General features: G+C 44.3%; 1 protein-coding gene across 6 annotated transcripts in view; it reads left to right on the top strand.

Moving 5' to 3' along the window:
• Positions 1-218: 218 nt before the first annotated feature.
• The window catches only part of PCNX1 (pecanex 1), a 139,083-nt gene continuing 111,900 nt past the window's right edge, over positions 219-27,401 (top strand). For 4 of the 6 annotated variants that reach the window (XM_073554138.1, XM_073554137.1, XM_073554136.1 and 1 more), the window contains exons 1-3: positions 219-563; positions 24,309-24,517; positions 25,228-25,333. In XM_073554138.1, coding sequence (XP_073410239.1) covers positions 411-563; positions 24,309-24,517; positions 25,228-25,333 — 468 coding nt within the window. In that variant the 5' untranslated portion in view covers positions 219-410. The remainder of the gene's footprint in view (positions 564-24,308; positions 24,518-25,227; positions 25,334-27,401) is intronic. The other 2 variants (XM_073554140.1, XM_073554139.1) reach the window with 1 other exon arrangement.

Here is a 27,401-nt window from a genome sequence, read left to right as displayed (position 1 = left end):
AAAACCTCTATGTGTAAGGCCCCGTTCCCACCATGCGTGTTTGGTGCTGCAGACTGCCAGGTGTGGGGACAGCAGAGACGCAGGACTGGACCTCAGGTGAGCACTGCACTGACTGGATGATCCAGATGTGCTGTGTGCACTGCTGGGAGCGGACGCTAGGTGGCGAGCTCAGTTCCGCCACTGGCTGTAGGAGACGTTCTACACCGCACTCTATGGTTGTACAGAAGGGAGAACGAGCGCTGAAGGCTAAGGCCGCTCGTCGCTGGAGGACCCGAGCTTCCTCCGGGGGTGAGAGGAGATAAAATGGCCGCCGTGAGGCCGCCCGGGCCCGTCTCCCGTCGTTGTGTCCCTTTCCTTTTACGGACAGGAAGGTGAAGGCGGCGGCCCGGAGGACGGGGTGACGGAGGAACATGGGGTCTCAGACGCTGCAAATCCTCCGGCAGGGAGTGTGGGCTTCCATCACCGGGGGCTGGTACTACGACCCCCACCAGAGCACCTTTGTCAACACCCTGCACCTCTACATATGGCTCTTCCTGCTCTGCTTCCCCTTCACCCTGTACATGGTGAGTGTGTCCTTCCCCCTTCATCTTGTGTGTGCAGGCCTCAGACTGGAGCTGCCAGCCCTGAGCTGGGTGATGGTGGCAATGGTGGTGGGCACTGTTGGGTGGGGCGGCGGTGGGTGGCATACTGCTGGGTGGTGGCAGTGGTGGGCACTGTTGGGTGGTGGGTGGTATACTGCTGGGTGGTGGGCACTGTTGGGTGGTGGGTGGCATACTGCTGGGTGGTGGGCACTGTTGGGTGGTGGGTGTCATACTGCTGGGTGGTGGGCACTGTTGGGTGGCATACTGCTGGGTGGTGGGCACTGTTGGGTGGTGGGTGGCATACTGCTGGGTGGTGGGCACTGTTGGGTGGTGGGTGGCATACTGCTGGGTGGTGGGCACTGTTGGGTGGTGGGTGGCATACTGCTGGGTGGTGGGCACTGTTGGGTGGTGGGTGGCATACTGCTGGGTGGTGGGCACTGTTGGGTGGTGGGTGGCATACTGCTGGGTGGTGGGCACTGTTGGGTGGTGGGTGGCATACTGCTGGGTGGTGGGCACTGTTGGGTGATGGTGGGCACTGCTGGGTGGTGGCAATGGTAAACACTGTTGGGGGTGGCATACTGCTGTGTGGTGGGCACTGTTGTGTGGTGGCAGTGGTGAGCACTGTTGGGGGGCGGTGGTGGGTGGCATACTGCTGGGTGGTGATGGTGGTGGGCACTGCTGGGTGGTGGCAATGGTGAACACTGTTGGGGGGTGGGGGTGGCACACTGCTGAGGGGTTCGCACTATTGGGTGGTGGTCAGTGTTGAGTAGTGGTGAGTATTGTTCGGGAGGTGACCAGTGCTGTGGAGATGTAGATGAGATGAATCTGTGCTGCACTTTATGTACATGCTCAGTAGTGACCAGTGCTGTGGGGTTGTAGATGAGATGAATCTGTGCTGCCCTTTATGTACATGCTCAGCAGTGACCAGTGCTGTGGAGATGTAGATGAGATGAATCTGTGCTGCACTTTATGTACATGCTCAGTAGTGACCAGTGCTGTGGAGTCGTAGATGAGATGACTCTGTGCTGCACTTTATGTACATGCTCAGTAGTGACCTGTGCTGTGGAGTCGTAGATGAGATGAATCTGTGCTGCACTTTATGTACATGCTCAGTAGTGACAAGTGCTGTGGGGTCAGAGATTAGATGAATCTGTTCTACAATTTATGTACATGCTCAGTAGTGACCAGTGCTGTGGGGTCAGAGATGAGATGAATCTGTTCTGCACTTTATGTACATGCTCAGTAGTGACCAGTGCTGTGGAGATGTAGATGAGATGAATCTGTGCTGCACTTTATGTACATGCTCAGTAGTGACCAGTGCTGTGGAGATGTAGATGAGATGAATCTGTGCTGCCCTTTATGTACATGCTCAGTAGTGACCAGTGCTGTGGAGTCGTAGATGAGATGAATCTGTGCTGCACTTTATGTACATGCTCAGTAGTGACCAGTGCTGTGGAGTCGTAGATGAGATGAATCTGTGCTGCACTTTATGTACATGCTCAGTAGTGACCTGTGCTGTGGAGTCGTAGATGAGATGAATCTGTGCTGCACTTTATGTACATGCTCAGTAGTAACCAGTGCTGTGGAGTCATAGATGAGATTAATCCGTGCTGCACTTTATGTACATGCTCAGTAGTGACCAGTGCTGTGGGGTCAGAGATGAGATGAATCTGTGCTGCACTTTATGTACATGCTCTGTAGTGACCAGTGCTGTGGAGCCCGAGGTTTGGCTTACCGACTCCCCAGCCCTCAGTATAATACAAGAAGGTTAAATGTACAACACTAATGTATAACATAAGAGTATAATACAGGAAGGCAATATACACTGCTCCAAAAAATAAATGCTTAAACAACAGAATATAACTCCAAGTAAATCAAACTTCTGTGAAATCAAACTGTCCACTTAGGAAGCAACACTGATTGACAAACAATTTCTCATGCTGTTGTGCAAATGAAATAGACAACAGATGGAAGTTATTGGCAATCATCAAGACACCCTCAATAAAGGAGTGATTCTGCAGGTGAGGATCACAGACCACATCTCAGTACCAATGCTTTCTGGCTGATGTTTTGGTCACTTTTGAATGTTGGTTGTGCTTTCACACTCGTGGTAGCATAAGGCAGACTCTACAACCCATACAAGTGGCTCAGGTAGTGCAGCTCATCCAGGATGGCACATCAATGCGAGCTGTGGCAAGAAGGTTTTCTGTGTGTCAGTGTAGTGTCCAGAGGTTGGAGGCGCTACCAGGAGACAGGCCAGGACACCAGGAGACGTGGAGGGGGCCGTAGGAGGGCAACAACCCAGCAGCAGGACCGCTACCTCAGCCTTTGTGAAAGGAGGAACAGGAGGAGCACTGCCAGAGCCCTGCAAATTGATCTCCCGCAGTCCACAAATGTGCATGTGTCTGCACAAACGGTTAGAAACCGGCTCCATGAGGATGGTCTGAGTGCGAGACGTCCACAGATGGGGACATGCACTTTATGTACATGCTCTGTAGTGACCAACAATATTGAAGCCGTCCGACGCTTGTTTCCCGGTCTCTTTACACCAACTGAGAAAGAATGATGGGGACAGAAAAGTCACTAATAGATCAATCTGTCCCCATACAGTATCATGTTATCAGCAGCACATCTACAGTTTGCACCCAATAGTCCTCCATATAATGTAATGTGCCCCATAGACCTCCATATAGTATAATACACTCCTCAGTCCTCCATATAGTATAATACACTTCCCATAGTCCTCCAAATAGTATAATACACCGCCATAGTCATCCATGTAGTGCAATTCACTTCCCATAGTATAATGCACCCCATAGTTCTTCATATAGTATAATGTATTCACCGTAATCCTCGATACAGTATAATGCAGCCACCCCACAGAGTATAATGTAACCCCCCATAGAATATAATGAAGGCCCCCTCATAGAGTATGATGCAATCACCCCTAATAGAATATAAATATAATACAGCCTCCCATAGAATATAATGTAGCTCCGAAAATAATGTAATACAGCCCACCTCCCCATAGAATATAATGTAGCCCCATCAAAGAGTATGATACAATCCTCCCTCATAAAATCTAATATAGCTCCCCATAGAATATAATGTAGCCCCCCATAGAATATAACACAGCCCACCTCCCCATAGTATATAATGTAGCCCCCATAGAATATAATGCAGCCCCCCCTAGTATATAACACAGCCCCCTATAGAATATAATGTACCCCCATAGTATATAACACAGACTCCCCATAGAATATAATGTACTCCCCCATAGTATATAAGTCACATAGTATATAACACCGCCTCCCCCATATAATATAATATACCACCCATAGTAAACAACACAGCTTCCCCCATAGAATATAATATGCCCGCACAGTATGTAGCACAGCCCGCATAGTGTATGGCACAGCCCGCATAGTGTATGGCACAGCCCGCATAGTGTATGGCACAGCCCGCATAGTGTATGGCACAGCCCGCATAGTGTATGGCACAGCCTGCTTAGTACATAGCACAGCTCACATCTCCCCCCCCCCCCCCCCCCTGTCAGAGGCAGAGCGGAGAATGATGGAAGAGGGAGCGTCAGCTGACACTCTCCCCTCCGTCATTGCTTTAAACTGTAGCGGCAGATGCCGGTATAGTTCAATGCTGTGGTGGCGGGGGGAGTTGGCGCTGGTGGCAGGCGGCCCCCCTGCCTCACGTGCCCCATAGCGGCTGCGTGATGTGCCGCTACCTGGGGGCCCCTGGGGGAGCGGGGGCCCTAGGCAGCTGCCTGCCCCAGGCAGCTGCCTGCCCCTAACGCCGGCCATGCTCCCAGACATGAATTAAAAAGTGTTTGTCCCATAAAAGTGACAAAATCATGTACAAACAAGAGCCATCACATACCACGATGATCAACAAGCCTGACCCTGGGTTTCGCCTTTTCCTCAGGCTTCTTCTGGGGGCAGGATCAGTTTTTACAACACATATTTTATAACATTATCATCACAGCCTTCCTCTGGATTTATCACCCACTCCTGATTTTGGCTTACAAATATTTATGGAAAATACTGACCAAATACTGAACGTGTGACCGTGGCCTTAAAAGGATTGTCATAAGTTTAGGTACAACCTCCCATCACATGATGTTAAACTTTCAATGAAAAGGTTTTTTCAGAGAAGATATCTTTAGCCTCTGTAAAGCCCCCGTTACACACTGCAATATCGCTGTAAAGTCACCGATTTTGTGACGTTGCAGCGATATTGCTAGCGATATCGCTGCATGTGATACTTACCTCCGACCGGCTCCCCCGCTGGTAATCGCTGATCGCACGAGAAGCTCCTGGACCATTCCTCGTCGGTCGCTTCCTGTGGCGCCGACGAGCGACGCGTGGAGCCGGGCGGGAGGACGCAGGATCGCCGCGTCTGACAGGTAAGTAGCGACCCCCGTCCCCAGCGATGTCGCTGGTGAGATCTGCCTGTGTGGCAGCTCACTAGCGACCACCTAGCGATGTACCAGCGATCCTGACCGCGTCATATCGCTAGTCGGGATCGCTGGTTAGGTGTAACGGTACCCTAAGCTTACAGAGGTCTAAACTTTCAATGCCCAAGTCCATTATTATCGGTAAGGCCGGGGTCACACTTGCGAGTGCAATGCGAGAAACTCACCCGAGTCTCTCACCTCAATACCCAGCACTCGGGACCGGAATGTGCGGCTGCATGTATTTCTATGCAGCTGAACGCTCCGGTCTGAACCACCGGTGGCAGTGCCGGGTATTGAGGCGAGAGACTTGCATGAGTTTCTCACATTGCAGTTGCAAGTGTGACCCCGGCCTTATACTAAACAAAGTCTTTACCCCTTTGTGGGACACAGGGCAGGATGCATTAAAAAAAAACCCTAATCATTCCCTCTATCCAAAGATCTCTAGTAAAATAATTTTAGAAAGCACTAGTTCACAGCAATAAATTAATGTTAATATTAATATGGCATGCAGTTTAACACAACACTTGATTGAAAACTGGGTCATTTCATGATACTTTTCCTTTAAAAATCCTTTAAAGACTTGGAGTCGTAGATGAGATGAATCTGTGCTGCACTTTATGTACATGCTCAGTAGTGACCAGTGCTGTGGAGTCGTAGATGAGATGAATCTGTTCTGCACTTTATGTACATGCTCAGTAGTGACCAGTGCTGTGGAGTCGTAGATGAGATGAATCTGTGCTGTACTTTATGTACATGCTCAGCAGTGACCAGTGCTGTGGAGATGTAGATGAGATGAATCTGTGCTGCACTTTATGTACATGCTCAGTAGTGACCAGGGCTGTGGAGTTGTAGATGAGATGAATCTGTACTGCACTATATGTACATGCTCAGTAGTGACCAGTGCTGTGGAGCCCGAAGTTTGGCTTACCGACTCCCCAGCCCTCATTATAATACAAGAAGGTTAAATGTACAACACTAATGTATAACATAAGAGTATAATACAGGAAGGCAATATACACTGCTCCAAAAAATAAATGCTTAAACAACAGAATATAACTCCAAGTAAATCAAACTTCTGTGAAATCAAACTGTCCACTTAGGAAGCAACACTGATTGACAAACAATTTCTCATGCTGTTGTGCAAATGGAATAGACAACAGATGGAAATTATTGGCAATCATCAAGACACCCTCAATAAAGGAGTGGTTCTGCAGGTGAGGATCACAGACCACATCTCAGTACCAATGCTTTCTGGCTGATGTTTTGGTCACTTTTGAATGTTGGTTGTGCTTTCACACTCGTGGTAGCATAAGGCAGACTCTACATCCCATACAAGTGGCTCAGGTACTGCAGCTCATCCAGGATGGCACATCAATGCGAGCTGTGGCAAGAAGGTTTGCTGTGTCTGTCAGTGTAGTGTCCAGAGGTTGGAGGCGCTACCAGGAGACAGGCCAGGACACCAGGAGACGTGGAGGGGCCGTAGGAGGGCAACAACCCAGCAGCAGGACCGCTACCTCAGCCTTTGTGCAAGGAGGAACAGGAGGAGCACTGCAAGTTGATCTCCAGCAGTTCACAAATGTGCATGTGTCTGCACAAATGGTTAGAAACCGGCTCCATGAGGATGGTCTGAGTACCAAACATCCACAGATGGGGGTTGTTCTCACAGTCCAACACCGTTTGAAGTTTGATTTATATGGAGTTATATTCTGTTGTTTGTGTTCCCTTTATTTTTTTGAGCAGTGTATATAATACAGGAGGACAAGATGTGTAAGATACAACATGGGTAAAGCATAGGAATATAATACAAGAGGACGAGATGTGTAAGATACAGCATGGGCATAACATAGGGATATAACAGGGGTATAATAAATGACGGCAAGATGTGTAACATATGAGTATGATACAGAAGGGCAATATATCTAATATAGGAGGACAAAATGTGTAAAATAAAGCCTGGATATAACATAGAGATAAAACTGGTATAATACAGGATGTCAAGATGTAGAACACTAATGTATAACATAGTGGTATAATACATGAGGGAAATATGATACAGGAGGGTGAGATGTGTAAGGTACCACATGGGTATAACGTAGGAGTGTAATGCAGGAGGGCCAAATGTTCTACACTAATGTATAACATAGGGGATATAATGCAGGACGGCGAGATGGGTAACATAAAGAGTATAATACAGAAGGGCAGGATGTGTAAGATACAACATGGGTATAACATATGGATATAACTGGTATAATGCAGGATGTCAAGATGTACAACACTATTGTATAACCTAATACAAGAGAGCTCTCTGTGAAATACAAGTGGGCAAGATGTGTAAGGTACAACATGAGTGTAATACATGAGGGCATGATGTGTAACACTGTAACATGTAACAGGAGTATAATACAGGATTGTAAATATATACAATACACGAGGGCAAGATATATAAGTTAAGATACATGAGTATAACACAGGGATGTAACGGGTATAATGGAGGTTGGCAAGATGTGCAACACTAATGTATAACAGGTATAATACAGGAGGTCAAGATGTGTAAGATACAACATGGGTATAGAATATGGTATAATACATGTATAATGTATAACTGTATTGTACAACATGGGTATGATAGAGATATATATATATACATGTATATCATTGTTATGTATATGAGAAAAATATGAACAAAGTTCGCTCACCTGGATTGACGTAATGGATGCTTTAGGCTTCCACCACCCCGCTCCGATCAAATTCAGTGCACCGCTCTGGGTCATCCTCATTGAGATGCTGCAGCAGCTGGATTTTGTAAGGGTGCCATTTATGAGTAGCTAATATCCGCAGAAGGGATGTGGAACTGTTGCCAGATCGGCGAGCTGAATTTGCACAATGGGCAAAACAAAAATTAGAACAGGACCCTCCGTTTACACAGAACATTATGTTCAGTGATAAGGCAAACTTTTTTGGGTGGGCCATTTATATGGATACACTGAAATAAACTGGGAATGGTGACAGTTTTCTTCGGTAGGGTGTCTTGCATTGAAATCTGCTGCAATGACCCGGGTACTACGTTCATCAGACATCAACACAATTTCTATCCTCTCCTCACGTGATAACCTCTGCGACATGTCAATGGCTGTAAACAAAGAGAAACTTGTCAATAACTCATGAAAGAATAAAGATACGTTAAAACCAAGCACACCATTTGTTTTTCTTGTGAAATCCTCAATAAGTTTGATGTGTCACATGACCCTTTTCCCATTGGAAAAAATAAAGTTGGATCCAAAATGGCTGACTTCAAAATGGCCACCATGGTCACCACCCATCTTGAAAAGTTCCCCCCTCCCATATACTAATGTGCCACAAACAAGAAGTTGATATCACCAACCATTCCCATTTTATTTAGGTGTATCCATGTAAATGGCCCACCCTGTATATTGTGGAGGAATAACGGAGATATGTGTGGGTGTGTGTATATATAAGGAGGACAAGATGTACAACACTGTGATATACAGCATGGTTTAGCATAGGGATATAGTACAGGAGGGCAATATAGTATATATAATGTATACTGTGTAGTATAATGCACAAGTGTAAATATAGAACATTATGTAATATATGAATAGCATAGGCATATCATGATGCGAGAAGGTAAATGTATGACACTGATATTGTGTCCGAATAAGAGGGATATTACAGGAGGATAAATGACATTATGTAACATATACTGTATAGCTATAACAAGGGCATGTGGTATAGTACGGGAGAAGAGATATAGAACACTCTTAATACACAACATAGCTTTGACAGCGTGTAACACAGGAAGGTAAATCTAGACCTTATGTAATGTGCACAGTATAGGTGTAACAGGCATGTAATACAACACTTGATGGTAAATGTAGGACTTTGACAGTGTGGGATACAGGAGGGTAAATATAGATACTATGATATTCACGAGAAAAAAAATATTTCTATCCAATTAGCCAGCAAATGGGAAATTCTTAATCGTCAGTCCTGTGATTTTTGATACCATAGATATGATACGAGAAGGTGAATATATAACACTGTGCGGTATGCAGCAAAGAGATAAAGTAAATGTATAACACTGTAACTATACAGCATAGTCCTATAATGCATGATAGGATGTATGGATCACTAATATATAGAAAAAAATCTGCTCTAATAAAGGGTAACATCTACAGCAGCAAAGAAATATGAAAATGCAGGCAGTCACAGATTAAATAGTTTCTCTGGTGAAAACAAAGGTGATGACCTGTTGTGAGCTGTTAACCTGGAGCAGCTCCATCACTCCATATGGGGCTGTGCTCAGCTTTTCCTGGCAGCCCCATAGCGAATGAATGGAGCAGTGGCGAGGCGTCCATCCTGCTGCTCCATATTGTAAAAGAGCTAAAAATTCCCCATTCTGCTGATCTTTGTGGGTCCCACCGATCGGGCCCCCAACAATCGGCAAGTTTTCATCTATGCACAGGATGACCCCTTTGAAGACTAATTTGTACAAGTTAGGGCTAATGCAGGGGCCTAACATTCACAAGAAGATGAATATATATAGAACTTTTGTAGTGTCAGTTTTGCACTCCTGTGTAGTGTTGTACTCGGCATATCTTACCCGATGATAGATCATGGCTGTGAGGATCTAGCCAGCCAGGATAATTTGACAGGTCAGCACTGATGGTTAGTGGTCCGGCCTGAGCAGCAGTTTTCCTCCTAACTCATCGCACAGTGGCATAAGTTACCTGCTAGTGTGAATATGGCTGTGACCTGCAGGGCAATGACGTTCAGCCTCAGTGCTCCACATCACTGATCTTCTCTCCAGGTGTTGTGCAGCTGCAACTCTCAGCATGCCGACACAGCCTGCATCTGCTTGGTTGCACATATAATAAGTGCATGGCTATTCTGCTGTGCCCATCTACATTTTCTAGGATGTGCTGCAGCAGCGATGCCCATATGGCCACCCAGACGACGAAAGCAGGTCACTCTAAGCTAAATGCTATTGGCAATGCAAAGTCATGACATTTATGAGATCAGGAAGACGTCAGACTGGAGGAGTTATGTTTCAGACTGGTTTATCTGTAGCAGGTCATTAAGGTGCCGTTGAGTGTGTTTCAAAAAAAAAAAAAAAAATGTCTTGTGAATTGAGTATAGGCTGTCTATGCACATAAGATCACAGTCTGGCAAACAGCAGCAGTTAGAGGTGAGCAAAACGATTTGCAAGACCTTGGTCCAGCAGTCATGTTGGTAGTCTGTGGCGGCCATACCACAGTGCCCTGGAAACTTCTCGTACATGTTAGCCTCTTTTTGCTGTACCTTAATAGCAGTGGATGCGATGTCACATGATTGGCCGTCATTACGTACGTGTGGTAAAGGACGAGAAGTGGAGCAAATCTGTTCATTTTGGTCTGCAGTGTTCCAGAATGAAATAAATCAGGTTACTGGGAAAGGGGCAACGGAAATCTGATTGGCTTAGAATGAGTACTGTTAATAGCATTTGACATAATTTACTCTAGTTTTCTATTTCTACCAGATCTTTTCCGAACATATATGGTTATCTGTATTCCCATTGACTCCATTGGCGTTCGGCTATGTTTGGTGAATATTGCAAAGCCAAATACGGCGATCGTAGTCAGAACTGAATATCGAAATATTCATTCATCACTAGTAAGAAACCCAGCTAGCTATCATACATTTATCTGTCCTGAGGATAGGTAATAAACAGCTCTGCATTCAGAGCTTTGCTAGATTTGCAGGAGAGAAAACAGGAATGCTATCAAAACTACTGCATGCAGTAAGTAACACATCACTGGAATCGGGCTCTGCCCTGTCACCATGCTGCTGTCAGATTACATTGTAAATAACCTGCTGACAGATTCCCTTTAACCCGTTTCTGGCGTTGGGCGTAACAGTACTCCCACGTCAGAATCCCTCCCTTTGATGTGGGCTTCATCTTTCCCGGCACATGTCAGCTGTTTTGAACAGCTTACATGTGCCTCTAACAGCCACGGGTCAATCTGAGCATTTAACTCGCTTTTCCGGAAATCTCGCCCATCAGTGACCCCATCACGTGATCGTGGGTCTCAGATGGGTTGGCAAGAATACCAGAGGTCTCCAGCAGACCTCTATGGTTGTCATAGCCGGAATGCTATGAGCGCCGTCCAGTGGTCAGCGCTCATAGCAAGTGAGCATTTCTGCTACGTAAACGCCATCTGATCGATCTGTTGTCGATCAGACAACTATAGCTTCTAGTCTCCCGTGGAAACTATTGAAGAATGCAAAAAGTAAACATAATTGTCTTTAATAATATTTAAAAAAAATAAATATAAAAGTTCAAATCACACGTATTTGGCATCGCCGCGTTCAGAAACTCCTGCTCTATCAATATAAAAAAACTAAGGTAAGGGGAGAATGCGTCTATGTAATGTGTATGACCGGATATAGTAAGGCAGAACCACACATTAGCTGACCATGTCCCATAACTTGCTCATGTTTCTGAGAACAATCTCCCCTCTGCTTGACCTGTGTGCCGATCGCTGTCACATACAGTTATTGTCTGCTAACATTGCCTATGGCATACTGCTAATTGAAGAGTCAAGCCAAAGAGAAAATTGCAAAGATCATCATGGGCTAGTTCAGGACAAGGGGTGATAAAGGAATGTTTTCTGGCTGTGTCCTGATTCCATCAGATGGCAACATAGGCCTGTAATATACATTGGGTACGGAAAGTATTCAGACCCCTTTAAATTTTTTACTTTTTCATTGCAGCCATTTGGTAAATTCAAAAAAGGTCTTTTTTTTTTTCTCATTAATGTACACTCTGCATCCCATCTTGACTGGGAAAAAAGACAGAAATGTAGAAATTTTTTCAAATTTATTAAAAAAGAAAAACTGAAATATCACATGGGCATAAGTATTTATGAGCTACTACAGCCATGAGTCTTCTTGGGAATAATGCAACAAGTTTTTCACACCTGGATTTGGGGATCCTCTGCCATTCTTCCTTGCAGATCCTCTCCTGTTCCGTCAGCTTGGATGGTGAACGTTGATGGACAACCATTTTCATTTCTCTCCAGAGATGCTCAATTGGGTTTAGGTCAGGCTCTGGCTGGGCCAGTCAACAATGGTCAGAGTTGTTTTGTAGCCACTCCTTTGTTATTTTAGCTGTGTGCTTAGGGTCATTGTCTTGTTGGAAGGTGAACCTTCAGCCAAGTCTGAGGTCCAGAGCACTCTGGAAGAGGTTCTCATCGAGGATAACCCTGTACTTGGCTACTTAGAAAAAAACAGCATCTGTACACGTGCCCGCCCGGACACAGAAACAGCGCTTTTCCCCTGCACTCATGTGCCTTTCTAACCAGCGTGTCCTCCCGTGGCACACATACCTGGGCAGGACATACTTCCTCAAACAGTACCAGTCCCATATCAGGCACACAAGCCTGCTATGCACAACATGTTGCATATCCTCTAATTAAATCTCACTTATTACCTTCAGCATCCGCTGCTTACCAGACGCCTCTTATTCCTGACTTTTAGACCAGATATTCAGTACTGACTATTACCACACAGGCCAGCTGTCTCTCTAATGATATATGGAATTTTCCATTACAGCTCCTTTCAGTTAAAGGGAAGGTGCCATCCAAAAAATTTTTTTTCAGCAATTGAAAAAATGTAAAGAATTAATGTTTACATTTTCTTAAAAAATATTATCGTTTGTTTTTAATTTTGCAAAATATGAAAAATAATTTTAAAAAGTTTGGCATTTCCACTTGTTAACACTAGGGGGAGCAGCTACTGAAATCTGGCACACAAACCTATGACATCTATAGACACAGTGAGCAGCCATTTTGATGGGGCTTGCAAAGTTACTGACTGTCTTTGCATGTAAAGTCTGGATCAGAACAGGCCATCAATCAGCAGACATGTTTCCTGGATTTCTGTGGAGCAGACAAGCAGACGGTCCATCCATGTGAATAAAACACAGCGCTCTATGTACAATCCCTGGCACCGAACAGGGTGCCCCCCACAGACCAGCACACTGCTCTCCTGAAATACTCTGTGCTGCTGTCGCCCTGCTCCTTCCACCATACATCAGGCCCCTGTCCCCTCGGTTTCACACATCGCCAGGACGGGATCTGAGGAGAGGAATGGGGTCTTCGGTCACCGAGGATGGCAGGCAGCAAGGATTCTGGGAGCAGAGTGACAGCAGCACAGAGTATTTCAGGAGAGCAGTATCACACGGGATAAGATTAGATACACGGCTCAGCAGACAGTATTACAGATATGCCCACACTGGTGAAACTTCCAGCCCCCCCCCAATTGTACACAAGACTATGGGCTGTATAAGTCACTGTCCTCCTCAGACAGCCATAAAAGCAAAGGTGTCAGATTACCGGAGATCACTGGGGCTCTGTGTGAGGAGGCGGAGACAGAGCAGGAGGACGCTGGAGCAGGAAGCACAGGGCCGAGCCTGGAGTAAGCAGGACAGAGGAGCATAGATGAAAGTCACCCGCACTCACCCCTCTCCATCCTCCGGCTCCAGTGAGCGCTTCTCTCCTCTGCTGACCACCTTCTCCTTTTCTTCAGCCTCTCCTCACAACACAGGACCTGTTATTCCACAAGTGGTCCTGTGATAGAGGGTAAGTGGCGCTCAGCAGATAGCACTGGGCTACAGTATAATGGCGCCCAGCCACACCTACAGCAGTGAATGGTGCAGCCCACAGGGGCGTGCCCAGTTCTCTGCTACTGAGGCTGCATGGTGGGGTCGGGAGCCGACAGGAGTCTCCTATGTCCAGGGACGGCCATATTTGCAGACTGTATGAGTCCTCCACAGATCTGCAAATCAAGATGGCAGCGCCCAGTGGCTACATGAAAACATTATTACAAACAAACCATAAATCCTGGTTAGTACAACATTTGCTGAAACAACATGTTTTGTAACTTACTATTTTTTTGCAAATTATATAAAATTGCGGCACCTTCCCTTTAAATCAACTGTGAATTTCCTTTTCTGATGAAGGTCGATTGTACGACCGAAAACGTTCAAGAATTTTTGAACTGGATGCTTTGTACAATAAAGGAACTGTCAAATTCAATTTTCCCTTTTGAGGGCCAAGTCTTTACTATAACCTGTACTTGGCCACATACATGTTTCCATCTATTGATCAATTGCAACCAGTCGTCCTGTCCCAGCAGCTGGAAAACACCCCCATGGCATGATGCTGCCACCACCATGTTTCACTGTTGTGATTTCATTGGGCAGGTGATGAGCAGTACATGGTGTTCTCCACACATACCGCTTAGAATTATCACCAAAAAGTTTTATCTTGGTCTCATCAGATCATCAGACCAGAGAATCTTATTTCTCATAGTCTGGGAGTCCTTCATATGTTTTTCTTTTTTTTTTTTTTTTTTTTAGCAAACTCTATGCGGGCTTTCATATGTCTGGCACTGACGAGAGGCTTCCATTGGGCCACTCTGCCATAAAGGCCCGACTGGTGGAGGGCTGCAGTGATAGTTGACTTTGTGGAACTTTCTCCCATCTCCCTACTGCATCTGTGGAGCTCAGCCACAGTGATCTTGAGGTTCTTTATCTCTCTAAGACTCTTCTCCCTTGATTGCTCAGTTTGGCTGGACGGCCAGGTCTAGGGAGACTTCTGGTGGTCCCAAACTTCTTCCATTTAAGTATTATGAAGGCCACTCTTCTGTTAGGAACCTTGAGTACTGCAGAAATTCTTTTGTAACCTTGGCCAGATTTGTGCCTTGCCACATTTCTGACTTTGAGCTCCTTGGCCAGTTCCTTTGACCTCATGATTCTCATTTGGTCTGACCTGCACTGTGAGCTGTGAGCTCTTATATAAACAGGGGTGTGCCTTTACAAATCAAGTCCTATCAGTTTAATTAAACACAACTGGACTCCAATGAAGGAGGATCACAAGGAAATGGACAGCATGTGACTTAAATATGAGTGTCTGAGCAAAGGGTCTAAATACTTATGACTGTGATATTTCAGTTTTTCTTTTATAATAAATCTGCAAAAATTTCTACATTTCTGTTTTTTTCAGTCAAGATGGGGTGCAGAGTGTACATTAATGGGAGATAATAATGAACTTTTTTGAATTTACCAAATGGCTGCAGGGAATCTCACTCCCCCAGGGCGTTTTTAACTAAAAGAGCAACCTTCAGCAGCACTAAGGCTGCATTCTGTGAAGGTGGCTCTTCTGTTTCTGACCACCATTAACTCCAAAATATAGACTTTTATAAATAGTTCCTCATGTCTGCATTCTGTCACAGAGGTATGGAGTGTTCCTCTGTTTAAGCCGCCTTCCAGCTGTCCATCAACCCCCTTCTATAGCGTCCCTGCACCGCATCCTTCTTTTGTATTTGACATTGCATGTTGTCGGGTGCCTGCACTGTGACAACAGTTCTCGGGCATGCGCAGTGCGCGCTGCCCGGGAACTGCCATCAGGCTATTGCGCATGCGTGTTGCGGAGGCCCCATCCCCGCAGTGTGAATACTTCATAACACACTGCGGGGCGGGATCTCGGGAAGCAGAAACACACAGGCGATAGATAGGTACGCAGGGAAATGCAGGACGCATGCGGAAGTAGGCGGAGCTTCAGGGAGGAAGAAAGGAGGAAGTAGGCAGCCATCCACAGCCCTCCTGAACGCAAGTGTGAAACCAGCCTCACCTGTCAGCAGTCTTCATTAGGAATACCTAGTCTGAGCATGAAGACCCCCTACAAGCCACCCCTGGGCACGAACATATAAACTCAAAACTGAAAATAAGGATTAACAACAACCACAAGACAGATGTAATCAACCAAGGTATCATAGTGTCAGGTCGGCACCGTTATACTGATTACAATCTGTAGGTTACTGGGAACAGTTCTGACAGGTTCCCTTTATGTTTTTGGCAGCAGTCCTGGTTTGGCAGATCCACTTATGGCTTGGGTTCGAAGCAAGAGTCCTCTGTGGTGCATGTTTGTGTGGCTGCTTGTTGATGGGTCATTTCAGTGACTTAACCAGCCCCCTTCTATCTGTCCATCTGCTATGAGATTGTGGGGGGCTGGCTTAGATATTGAAATCCCACCAGTCTCTTCCATTAAAAGCACTGATAATGTGAAGTTACCATTGTTGATCACAGGGCCGGAAGTGGATCTGCTGTACCCTGGACTGCTGCTGAGATCGTTAGACCGAGGTCCCTTTACAAATAAACGTAGATAAGCTCTATATAATCATACTGATTAGATATGTGAAGGCAGGATAACTCTAGGAATGCGCTTTCTTGAGCATGTCACCTCTCTGGTATGTTTGGTAACATAACCCAGATTTCTTGTCGAGTTGGGGTGATGTGCCTCTTGATCTGTGTTTATTACTTGCTATAAATATATTCTGTATAGATTTCCAGCTTTAGTTACAATATAGATGCTGCTGCTATAGATTTGTTGGCTTCTATTTCTTTATACACGGCTATACTCCTCTCTGATGGTAATGAATTCCATCTTTAGAGGATCTGACCTGGTGAGCCACTAATCAATGGGCTGGGCTCCTTAGATATTGAAAATTCCATCTAGTTCAGTGTGCCTGCACCCTCCGTCAATAAAATTAAAAAAAAGTTCTCTGTGGTTGAACAAGGTAGTGAATGAGGCAGATTGCAGTTCCTTGCACAGCCCTGTGGCCCTGCGAAGCTTGTGCTGTGGCCTTCGTGCTGTCAGCATCAGTGGATGCTCTGGATGTGAATCATACAGTGAGATGCCCTAGTCATATGCATTCACTCTGAGATGGGTATAATCATTTTAATGAATTTGATCTGCGCATGTGCCGGATGTTGCTGTAGATGGCTGTGATGAGGTACCCGACCATTGGGCACCAATCAATCCAGGAAGGACTAGTGGAGATCTTGACTATTTGGGTGAGCAGCTCCTCAACTGGGACTTGTAACTACTGTATCAATTTAGTGATAAAAGTTGTTTTCCTCCCTTATGTGTAATGATTCTCAACCTTCAATTATAACAGTTAAGCGACTAGGAACATTAGCATGCAGTAAAAGCTATTACATTTCTTGTCTACTAGATTATTGGGGTGCGCAGACTTTTGTCTTGTCTGTGACTTTTGTCCTTACGGTTCACATTTGCTTCATTTCTCTTTACTTTATAGAATTGTTCATTGAATTCAAACAACTAGAAGAATCCAATGGAAGTAAAACAAATCCCCACCCCCTCCAATGGATATGTAATCCAGAGATGTGATAAATATCTGTTTCCTGGGGACCCCAACAATCACTACAACCAGGGTCTCAAGCTCCTCCTTGCCGCAATTGTGGAGAGTCCCTTTTCTAGGCCCTTATTCATTTTCCTTTTATCCCCTATCGTGTTTAGCCAAAAAATATCCATTATGGTAAAACCTTTTTAAGCATCAATTATTGTTGGATAGTTACCATCAAAGTGGAGAAATTATACCGCGGTGTAGTTAGGTGCGTAGATCAGGTCGACAATTTCTGAAGGAACCACTAGGGTGGAGAAAGAGGGAGAAGATATGGCCGGCTAGGAGTATTTATGGGTAAATGGATCAGGAGGTATAGAGCTGACTTGCTACCCTATTTTGTACTGTGAAGTAAGAAACCTAACGTCTGTTATAACTAAAGGAAATCGATTACAAAAATATTCTCTGTGGATCCATCATGACCTTTTTGGCCGGTGTAAGCGTGGCATTGCTCCTGTGTAAGTGGAGCCTTGCTTTAGCTGCCTTTTTTGTGTGCTTTTGCATTGCATACATTTTTTTTGTGTGTGATATAAAGGTGGGAATTACAAGCTGGGGTTATACACGGCCGGAGGAATTTTAAGCTGTTTAAATGCTTTAATCTGTAAAAGAGTTGGCAACTGTGTTGTGTTAGGGTATAGTGTACCCATCACCTGCTTGTGCAAGACCTTTTTTAAGAAAATAGGCAGTCACATGCAAAATCTTTTGACTTGAATATGATTACTTAAAAAAAAAAAAAAAAAAAAATAGCAAACTTTCCCTGAGCCGCTTCTAAAAGAGTCTGGTCCAAACTTGCAGGTTGATGGAACTCCGCATTTTGATCGGCATCGTACAATACTCCATGGTGATACTTGGTATGTTCGAGGATCATTTTTACTGTTAGTATATACATGGAACCACAGGTAACAGACTTTCCAGCCTGCAATCCCTTCCTTCTGGAAATAATAGTTTGCAGTGAACGGTACAGCAGATATAAAACAAATTTTCCATTTTGCAAAAAAAAGCTGTGGAGGGAAATAGCGCACAGAACAGGGTAATCCTGTTAGATAAAAAAAAAAATGGCTTGGTATCGCTCACCTAAAGGATTGCATGGAAGCTCCTGGTCCTCAAATCCAACTACTGCTGCCTTGTATGTGGAGGAGATCCCCAGGTAAAATTCACCCAAAGAATAAAAAAACACTTTAAAATAGGCTGCGCAGCACAATGAACATTTCTTGCTACAAAAATTGTAGATGACTGATCCTTTATTGGAAAACGCTTTTTGACGCAACACTGGCATCTGTTTTAAGTCCCCAAAAAAGCATATCTGTTATTTTTTGTATTATGACTTAGGGGGGGGGGGGGGGAGACACTAAGGTGTTAAAAGAAGTAACCTGACAATTCAGGTGTTTACCACTTTGAAGATTACAAGTCAACATGAAGGCTCAATACTCTCCTGGAAGATGCCTGGTTGTGTTTTTGAGCATTTGGTAAGCATTTTTGCTTCATAAACGGCTAGCAGGTTCTTCATTGTTGAATGGAGTTACTAAAAAAAAAAAAATCCAGTACAAGATGCTAAAAATAATGCTGAAAAATCTGGGGAAAAACTTAGGAAACAATCAAAAACGTAAAAAAAAAACAAGCTTTGAGTTTACAAAACCCCAGAGAAAAGAGTCTTTCCTATAGGATTCTGTACGGTGTCATATACAATTTGTTCTGCCAACCATCTATCTATCTATCTATCGTCAGCCTTGAGTCCCCTCTGTAGGAAACTGCCAGCATCATCCCTTAAGGGGTCTGTGGAAATAGAACCACATTCCTCTTCTGCCCCACCAAGCTCCGGTCCCAGACTATTACTTCACACTACGTCCTATATAGGGAAGTTGTGAAGAATATGAAAAAATGTAACTTATTCAGTTCTGGGCTTTTTAGCTTTTTCGTTTGTATCTTGAAGGCAAGTTTGATATTTGTGTAACGCATGCAAGTATATATGATTCCTTGCCGCCTTCTGTGACGTAGCATGGAATGATGGGGGTTGTGTTGTTTGGCATTTGGTCTTGCAGCTTTCTTAGGCATCTATGAAACAAGCCAAGTGGCATGTTTTTCCTTTTTTCTTTTCTGGAACACAACTCAGGTGATAATAGTGGTAGAATTCCTTGCAGTCTGAACAGCTGCAGCCGTTGTCTGCGCTCCATTCATAACAAGCCATTGTTACATGTAGTCACCAGGAAGCCTTTCAGAAACCAGTCTCTGCTTGTGAGCTGCGTCTTGTTTCTTGGAAGGAATAGATTATTCTGGAAGGTACATGCAGTCGAAAAATCCTATTGTATCATGCTTCTCTGTGATGCAAATTTGGATACAGTATTACTTTGATTTTCAGAAAGAAGGGGAAATCTGATATAAAGATGCACATCTTGTATACCAAAGACAGACCTCTGCAAAGAGTTTGGATGTTCTCCCTGTGTTTGTGTGGCTTTCCTCTCATTTTCCTTCCTAACAGCAATCACTGCATGTGTTACGGCAACCGGAATAAGCCATACTCTCCATAGAGGTTGCCTTTAGGGAAGAGTGCGCAGAAATAAAGCTTTTACTTATACATAAAAATTATAAGGCTTATTTTGAGTTTGCCAAAAGACATGTGGGAGACTGCCCAAATGTGTGGAGTTAAAGTGCTGTGGTCAGGTGAGACCAAATTTGAAAACTTTTGTCCGTCAGGGTAAACACTATGTCGTCTAATAATAATAATCTTTTTTTATTATTATTATTTGTTAGTCTGGCGCCAGACCAACATAGTGCATCACCCCAAGAACACCATCCCTACAGTGAAACATGGTGGTGTCAGCATCATGCTGTGTTGATGTCGTTAGCCAGCAGTTATAGGATAAAAGGTCCCAAGTTGAGGGGAAGACGGATGGTGTGAATTACGGGGATATTCTTTTGGAAAACCTGTTTGTCAGTGATTTGAGACAGGAACTGAAATTCACTTTCTAACAAGACAATAACCCAAAGAATACTGCTAAAGCAACACTTACGTGGTTTAAGGGGAAATGTGTAAATGTTTTGGAGTGACCTAGTCAGAACCCTGACCTTGATCTAAATGAAAACCTGTGGTCAGACTTGAAGGTTGCTGTTCACTAAAGGGAGCCATCTAATGTGAAGGAGCTGGAGCAATTTTGCCTTGAGGAATAGGCAGCAATCCCACTGGCAAGATCTGGAATGCTTACAGAGACTTATCCAAAGTGACTTGCAGCTCTAATTGGCGCTAAAGAAGGCTCGAAAAATCTACTGACTTTAGGGTGGTGAATAGTCCTATTTGTTGTTGGCTTCACAATAAAAAAAGAAAATCAAATGTTCAAAGTTGTAGTTATGTTCTTTACATGAACTGATGCAAACACAAAAAAAGTGAAATTCCTGGTTGTGATGTAGCAAAAAAACGAAAAATGCCAAGGGGGTGAATACCTAAGCAAGCCACTGTATTTTCTCACCTTAAAGGGGTGATTATCCAAGTCGTACTCCCTGCTGGCGCTGCGCCAGCACTGTCGGCACTCTCTCCTTGGGCTAGCATCACATGAGCCCTGTAGCCAATCGGCGCTGATTTCACTCTCTCCGCCTTCGGACAAAAAATAAACAGGAAGTCAGAGCAGCGTCTGGCCGCTCACTACTTACTGACGTTTGATTAGTCTGCAAGCAAGATTAGTGAAATCGGCACCCACTGCCTGCAGGGCTTGCGTGACATGGCAATTAGACGCAGGTTCCGACACCGCTGCAACAGCGCAGCCAGCACCGAAGGGGAGTATAAGTGTTATTTGCTGATTGGGCTGTGGTGTCGGGTGGAATTGTCTGGCTCTACACTTAGTGGCCTAAAGCCTTCATTTCCTGTACCTCCCTACTTGCAGTGTTTTTTTGCAGGCTACATTGTGATAATCTTGTGATTCCAGTGGAGAATTGAGATTGTTTTTTAGGTGGGGAGTTATGATTTACTCCTGGAGTATGTGACACACTGTTCTTCTTTGCCTGGGAAGGAAATGAGTCAGTCATAACAGAATGATGTAGTTAGCAGCGGTCATTCTTAGAATTGAATGTGTGGTTTTGCACAACTTGTGTCTTGTGAAAGCGTGAGAGTAATTTTCAGTCTCTTCCTTGTACTGGAGGCAGTGACGCTGCAGTGCACACGCGCTCGGCCTGTGTTAGTGATGGCTCCACAATCACAATGAGTTGGCAACCTTCCCAATATCACCTATTCCCAGATTGCAGTGGGGAGTTTACGGAGAAAGGAACGAATGGAGAGATGTATCGAAAATGTTCATCTGTCCACACATCCGATAATGTTGTAAGACTGTCTGTGTGACAGTGAACAAATAACGAATACCTGTCTGCAGACCGAGGGAAAGCTTAATTCCTACTGACTACATACAGGAAGGGTCTTGCTAGTAAAGTTTGTGTTTTTCAGAGTATATCCGATTTAGCAAGATAAGCAAAATCGTGACTCTTCAAGCTGCGATATATCCCACCAGTTTTAAATGGAAGGGAAACAAATGGTGTTGGTACTCGATTTGGGCAATTTTCTTGTTCATCCTGCTACAAAAAACATTTTAAAAAAGCTTGGTTTTGAAGCGGCTAACATGTCAGGGTTTTCAGGCTGCATTCACACATTTGTATGACCATCCGAGAGAGAAACGGACTTTTTATTTTGTTTTCATCCTAGTTTGATGGGTTTTTTTTTCTCACCTGAACGGGTATTTCCAGCTCTAAGATCATATCCCAATATGTAGTAGGTGTAGTAATAATGATATTAGCAAATACCTCCAATTAGAAATGTAGTATAGTTTTCCTGATGCGCGATGTCACGTACCCTGTGTGCAGGGCATTGTATGACCTTAGGTGGTTACGACCACTCATATAGTGTGTGATGATGCGGCAAACAAACAAATTGCAACATGGTGTGTTTGACGCGGTTCGCCGCATTGTCAAAACGACGCATGCGGACGCATCTGCATACATCTGCACTGCCTGTGTACCCAATGTTAGATAGGTACGCAGGCTGCATGCAGATGTAGGCAGAGCTGACCAGAGGAGGTGCAGCAGTGGGCAGAGCTTCACGATTATAAATTATAATAGAAATAGGCCCGATGCTATTGCATCGGGAGTGCGGTGAAATGAACATCCGCCGGCGGGATTCAAGTCCCCGCCAGCTGAGCCAATGAGCGTTGCCGCATGGGATTTGAATGCATGCATGGTCCTCTCCCCCCCCCTATCCTGGTATTCAAGGTCCTCTCACCCCCCCCCCCTATCCTGGTATGCATGGTCCTCTCACCCCACAATCCTGGTATGCATGGTCCTCTCACCCCACAATCCTGGTATGCATGGTCCTCTCACCCCCCCAATCCTGGTATGCATGGTCCTCTCACCCCCCTATCCTGGTATGCATGGTCCTCTCACCCCCCTATCCTGGTATGCATGGTCCTCACCCCCCTCATGCTGGTATGCATGGTCCTCTCACCCCCCTCATGCTGGTATGCATGGTCCTCTCCCCCCCCCCCCCCCCATCCTGGTACGCATGGTCCTCTCACCACCCCCCCCATCCTGGTATGCATGGTCCTCTCACCCCCCCACCTCCCATCCTGGTATGCATGGTCCTCTCACGCCCCCTTCTGGTATGCATGGTCCTCTCACCCCCCCCCACCTTCTGGTATGCATAGTCCTCCCACCCCCCACCTTCTGGTATGCATGGTCCTCTCACCCCCCCCCCATATCCTGGTATGCATGGTCCTCTCACCCCCCCCCCCCCATCCTGCTGTGCATGGTCCTCTCACCCCCCTATCCTGGTATGCATGGTCCTCTCACCCCCCCCCATCCTGATATGTATGGTCCCTCTCACCCCTATTAAACTGCACACATACAAAAAAAACATTTATACTCACCTTTCTTCCCTGTGCTCCAGCGCTGTCCCGTTCTGCCGGGGGAGGAGCGCTGGAGTACGCGCATGCCTATACCGTGCTGTCTGGCGCCATATTGCTGGAGGAACACTGCAAATATGTCTTCAGTAAAATGGCGCTGGATAGCGCTATGCACATGCGCGATTCCAACACCGCACTCCTGCCCCTGTGACAAGAGAAGCGCCGCGGCAACGCTCCTCCCGGTCAGGTAAGTAAGAAATCCCTCGCCCCGCTGGCTGAGCCAATGAGCGGTGCCACGCGGTATTTGAATCCCCTGCCAAGCCTCAGCCGGCGGGCGGCTCAGCCAGTGAGCAGAGCCGTGCGGCTTTGGTGGGGGATTTGAATCCCGCGCCGCGGGATTAAAATCCCGTGTAGCAACACTCATTGGCTGAGCCGGCAGGGTGGGAGATTTGGATCCCGGCCGCCATATCGGAATACCCATAACCAACTTGGGTGTTCCAATATGGCGGTCGGCATAGTTCTGGCCGCGGTGGATTGTGAGATAGCGACACAATCGCCGGAAGCTGTGACAGAGCCAATTGGCAATTATATATTAGATATGGGGCTGCTTCTGCTTGAGAAGATGGGACAACCCCTTAAGGGTTAGAATAAGATTTCCTGACTGTATTTGCTCATGGGGTTGAGGTGACATCCAGAATTTGGTTACTTTAAAATCTGGTTTCACAGAAGAAGTTACGGTCATCCGAAAGACAAAAATAACTGGAAGACTATCTTGGGTTATGTGATTCCGTGACTTCCATCATCATTGTGTACAAATTGACAGCTTTATGTAATATCCTTTAAAGAGAGTCCGTCACCCCTCAAATGCATTGACAAAGAAGACCTAGCCCAGCCTGAATCAGATGGTTAAGGAAAAAAAAAGGAAATGGATATAGTTTCTAGTGGAAATTAAATAGCCAGATAGGGTCTTTTGGGTGTTCACCAAAGCCTAAAATAATACTTATACGGGTCCCTTAAAGACTTCAGATTTGAAACCACTTTATACAAATTTGATCTGTAGCTTGTTTTACTTTTTGCAATTGTCATTTTATAGCTTACACTTTTTTTTTTTTTCCCCTACAGGCACTTACCTCTTCTCTGGTGATTGTCGCTGTGTACTGCCCCGTGGTAGCAGCTGTTTTCATAGTGTTAAAGCTTGTGAACTACCGACTACACAGGGCCCTGGATGAAGGAGAAATTGTGGAGAGGAGCGCCAGTGAGTTAACAGAGAGGGTCGCAAAGGCAGAACGTAGTGACAGCTCAGCCAGAAGAGAAGACAGTAATGGACCTGGGTAAGGGGGAATCCCTTCTTACGCTGCATGCTCTGTATATTGCAGAGGTGCGATTAAAGAAGTTTTCTGGTCATATCAGTATAAGATTGGTGAGGGTCTCGGCACAGCACCTCCATTAATCAGCTGTTAGGAACTTCAGTAGTCCCATGTAAAAAAAGAATGGAGCTGCACTATGCATTACTGTAGATTGGCTCCTAGCTAAGAGAAGAAGCAGCTACTTCAGGAGAATCTGTAATCGGGTGTTTTCCTATACTAATATATACTGAAAAAGTGGTGCTCAAATGCCATGTAAAAAAAGCCTAAATTTAGTCCCAGGGTTGCAGATCATAATGAAATTTACAGAACCACTGAAAAGCAAGAAGTCAATCTCAGTGGGACCTTTGGGTACATCAATGTTACATCAATGTGCCGTTTTGTTGATATGAGTGGATATTTTGTGTTATAATGTGATTTTTTTTTTTTTTTTTTTGCATTGTACTTATAACTAGGAATAATAAGACAAGTGCACAGGCAAGAAGTGTTATTATAGGGACACATGGGTAACTTCTGAAAACCAATTAATGGCAAGGGTTTAGATACTAAGCAGTGTTTTTACATTTTATTTTTCATTTATTGTAGCTCTCCTTTAATATTTTTTTACATTGTAAATCAATTTTCATCACCATTCACAACATTCTTATAATAAACCTCTTTTTTGTTTCCTCTATCAGCGACCCCGGTGGAGGGATTGAGATGTCAGAGTTCGTAAGAGAAGCCACCCCTCCTGTTGGTTGCAGCTCACGTAATTCCTATTCTGGGTTGGACCCAAGTAACCAGGTATAAACTACACATGTCACAAGAAAAACTTTGGACCTCTAAGCTTAAGGTTACGTTTCCACTATGGGTTTTTGGTGAGTATTTTGCTGTGCGTGTTTTCGAAAAAATCAAGTAACCCAGTTTAATTACTGGGTCCAGAAATGGCGCAGAAAATCTGCAACAGCAAAGCTCATCGTGAGAACGTAGCCTAAAGTGGATATATCAGATATAGAATGTTTTGAAATGTGAGCTAAAAAAAAACAAACGTTTGCTGTGCAAATCAACGATAGAGCTTTATAAATGCAATTATACACTAATTTTATTATCTGTTTTATGTCTCGCTAAAATAAGATGTTTTAAGGCATGCTATTCTGCTCTGGTGATGGACTTGTCCTGGTTAGCCAAGACAATTTTTGCACTTTTGACATGTACAAATAAAACCAAAATTACTAAATGATAAATCTACGCTAATTCCTAAAACCCAGATACTTACTTAAAATAGACACTTGGCTCATGGTCAAAATTCTGCACCGCACTTTATACATGCAGGCACCTTCATACCATTTTTCTTCAAAATGATTAACCGGTGCCATCAGCGGGCGGTTATTTGACTTCAAGCTTGTGATTTGAACACTTCTGGCCACATTCAGACTAGACCTGGTCTCAATACACTCGCATTGAGCCAGGCAAGTCATGTCTAGCTGGCATGTGACTTTGTGTATGCAAATCATCTACATACATACTAGATTCGGTTCACGTGCACGGTACTGGAAAATCCTTCCAGCGCACAGTTTGAGGAGCCTATAGAGTAATCTCTCAACCTCCATCTACAAAGTAGACAATTAAAAAAAAAAAAAAAAAAAAAAACAAACAAACTAAACTTGCACTCTTTTTTAGTATTTAAAATGATGTTCAGTAAGTTTTTAACCCTACAGGTGCTTCACATGATCGATTGGAAAGTGGAATGAATAAATTCTATATTTTTTTTTCTTTAAAATCTAATTTTAGCGCCCAAGTTTTCATTATCAAAAGGAGAAATGGAAGGTAAAAAAACACCCCACAAGTCTGCAACTTTTTTCACCCTATATTGTGGTCACATACACTGTTAGACTTAAAATGGAATATGTGTAAATTATGCCGAAACTGTTTCCTAGCACTTGCCTCATTTGCCGAGCCCCTACGGCAATGCCATTGAGGAAACAACCCTTCTCCCCAAATGTGACCCCAATTTTTAAAAAAAAAGATAAAAGAAAACCCTTAAAGCATTTATCAAGCAGTGTAGCGACTATTTGGAATGTCTTCAAGAATTTTTTATTTTTTTTCAAAATTGGCAATCTGGTTTTTGTTTTGCCTTTTTACCCCCCCGATATCAACAGTGTGAAAATAAAATAGTACAAGTCTATATTTTTTTGTGTGGATATGTTCTCAAACCATAACTATTTTTTTTTATTTTGTTTTTCAATGACCAGGTGCTTCCGGGCTTGCTGTTTTTGCAGGACCTACTAATTTTAGTTTTTATTTAATTTTGGGGCTCATAGCTTTTTGATTTGCTGTTTATTCTATTCTTCTCGTACCCAAAAAACAGACTGGGTTTCATAATCATTATTATTATTATTATTATTATTTTTTTTTTTTTTTATCCTTTCCATCAGAGATTGGTCAGTGCATCAGTTTTTACTATTTGAGTTTGGTCAGTTTCATCCATTTTTTTTTTTCTTGGTTGAAAAAAAAACCTGATGAAGGTTTCTCAAACTTCTATCGAATAGCCCTTGAAAAATGGATAATACACGTATGGCATCGGACTGCTGATTTTTTTTTTTTTTTTCTTATAATATTTTCCTAGGATGCATAGACTGCATTGTCAATGTCTGGCAACTGTGTGTTGTTGTACAGACCACTTAGTTTAAGGAATATATCCGACACATGACATACCCTATAGACTTATACGTACAACTGCTATCCAGGAAAACGCGAATAGTACTCGTACGAGAAAAACTGACGTGCAAAAGAGTACTAAGTGACAGGCTACTTAAATAGTCTCAGCGATAAAAAATGTGTAGGGTTTTTTTTTACTAATAATAAAGGACTT

This window comes from Dendrobates tinctorius, unplaced genomic scaffold (assembly GCF_039654945.1).
Source record: "Dendrobates tinctorius isolate UK_male_01 unplaced genomic scaffold, ASM3965494v1 ptg000208l, whole genome shotgun sequence".
NCBI lineage: Eukaryota > Metazoa > Chordata > Amphibia > Anura > Dendrobatidae > Dendrobates > Dendrobates tinctorius.
The sequence above is the reverse complement of the archived record's forward strand: the minus strand, read 5'-3'. Positions and strand labels throughout refer to the sequence as shown.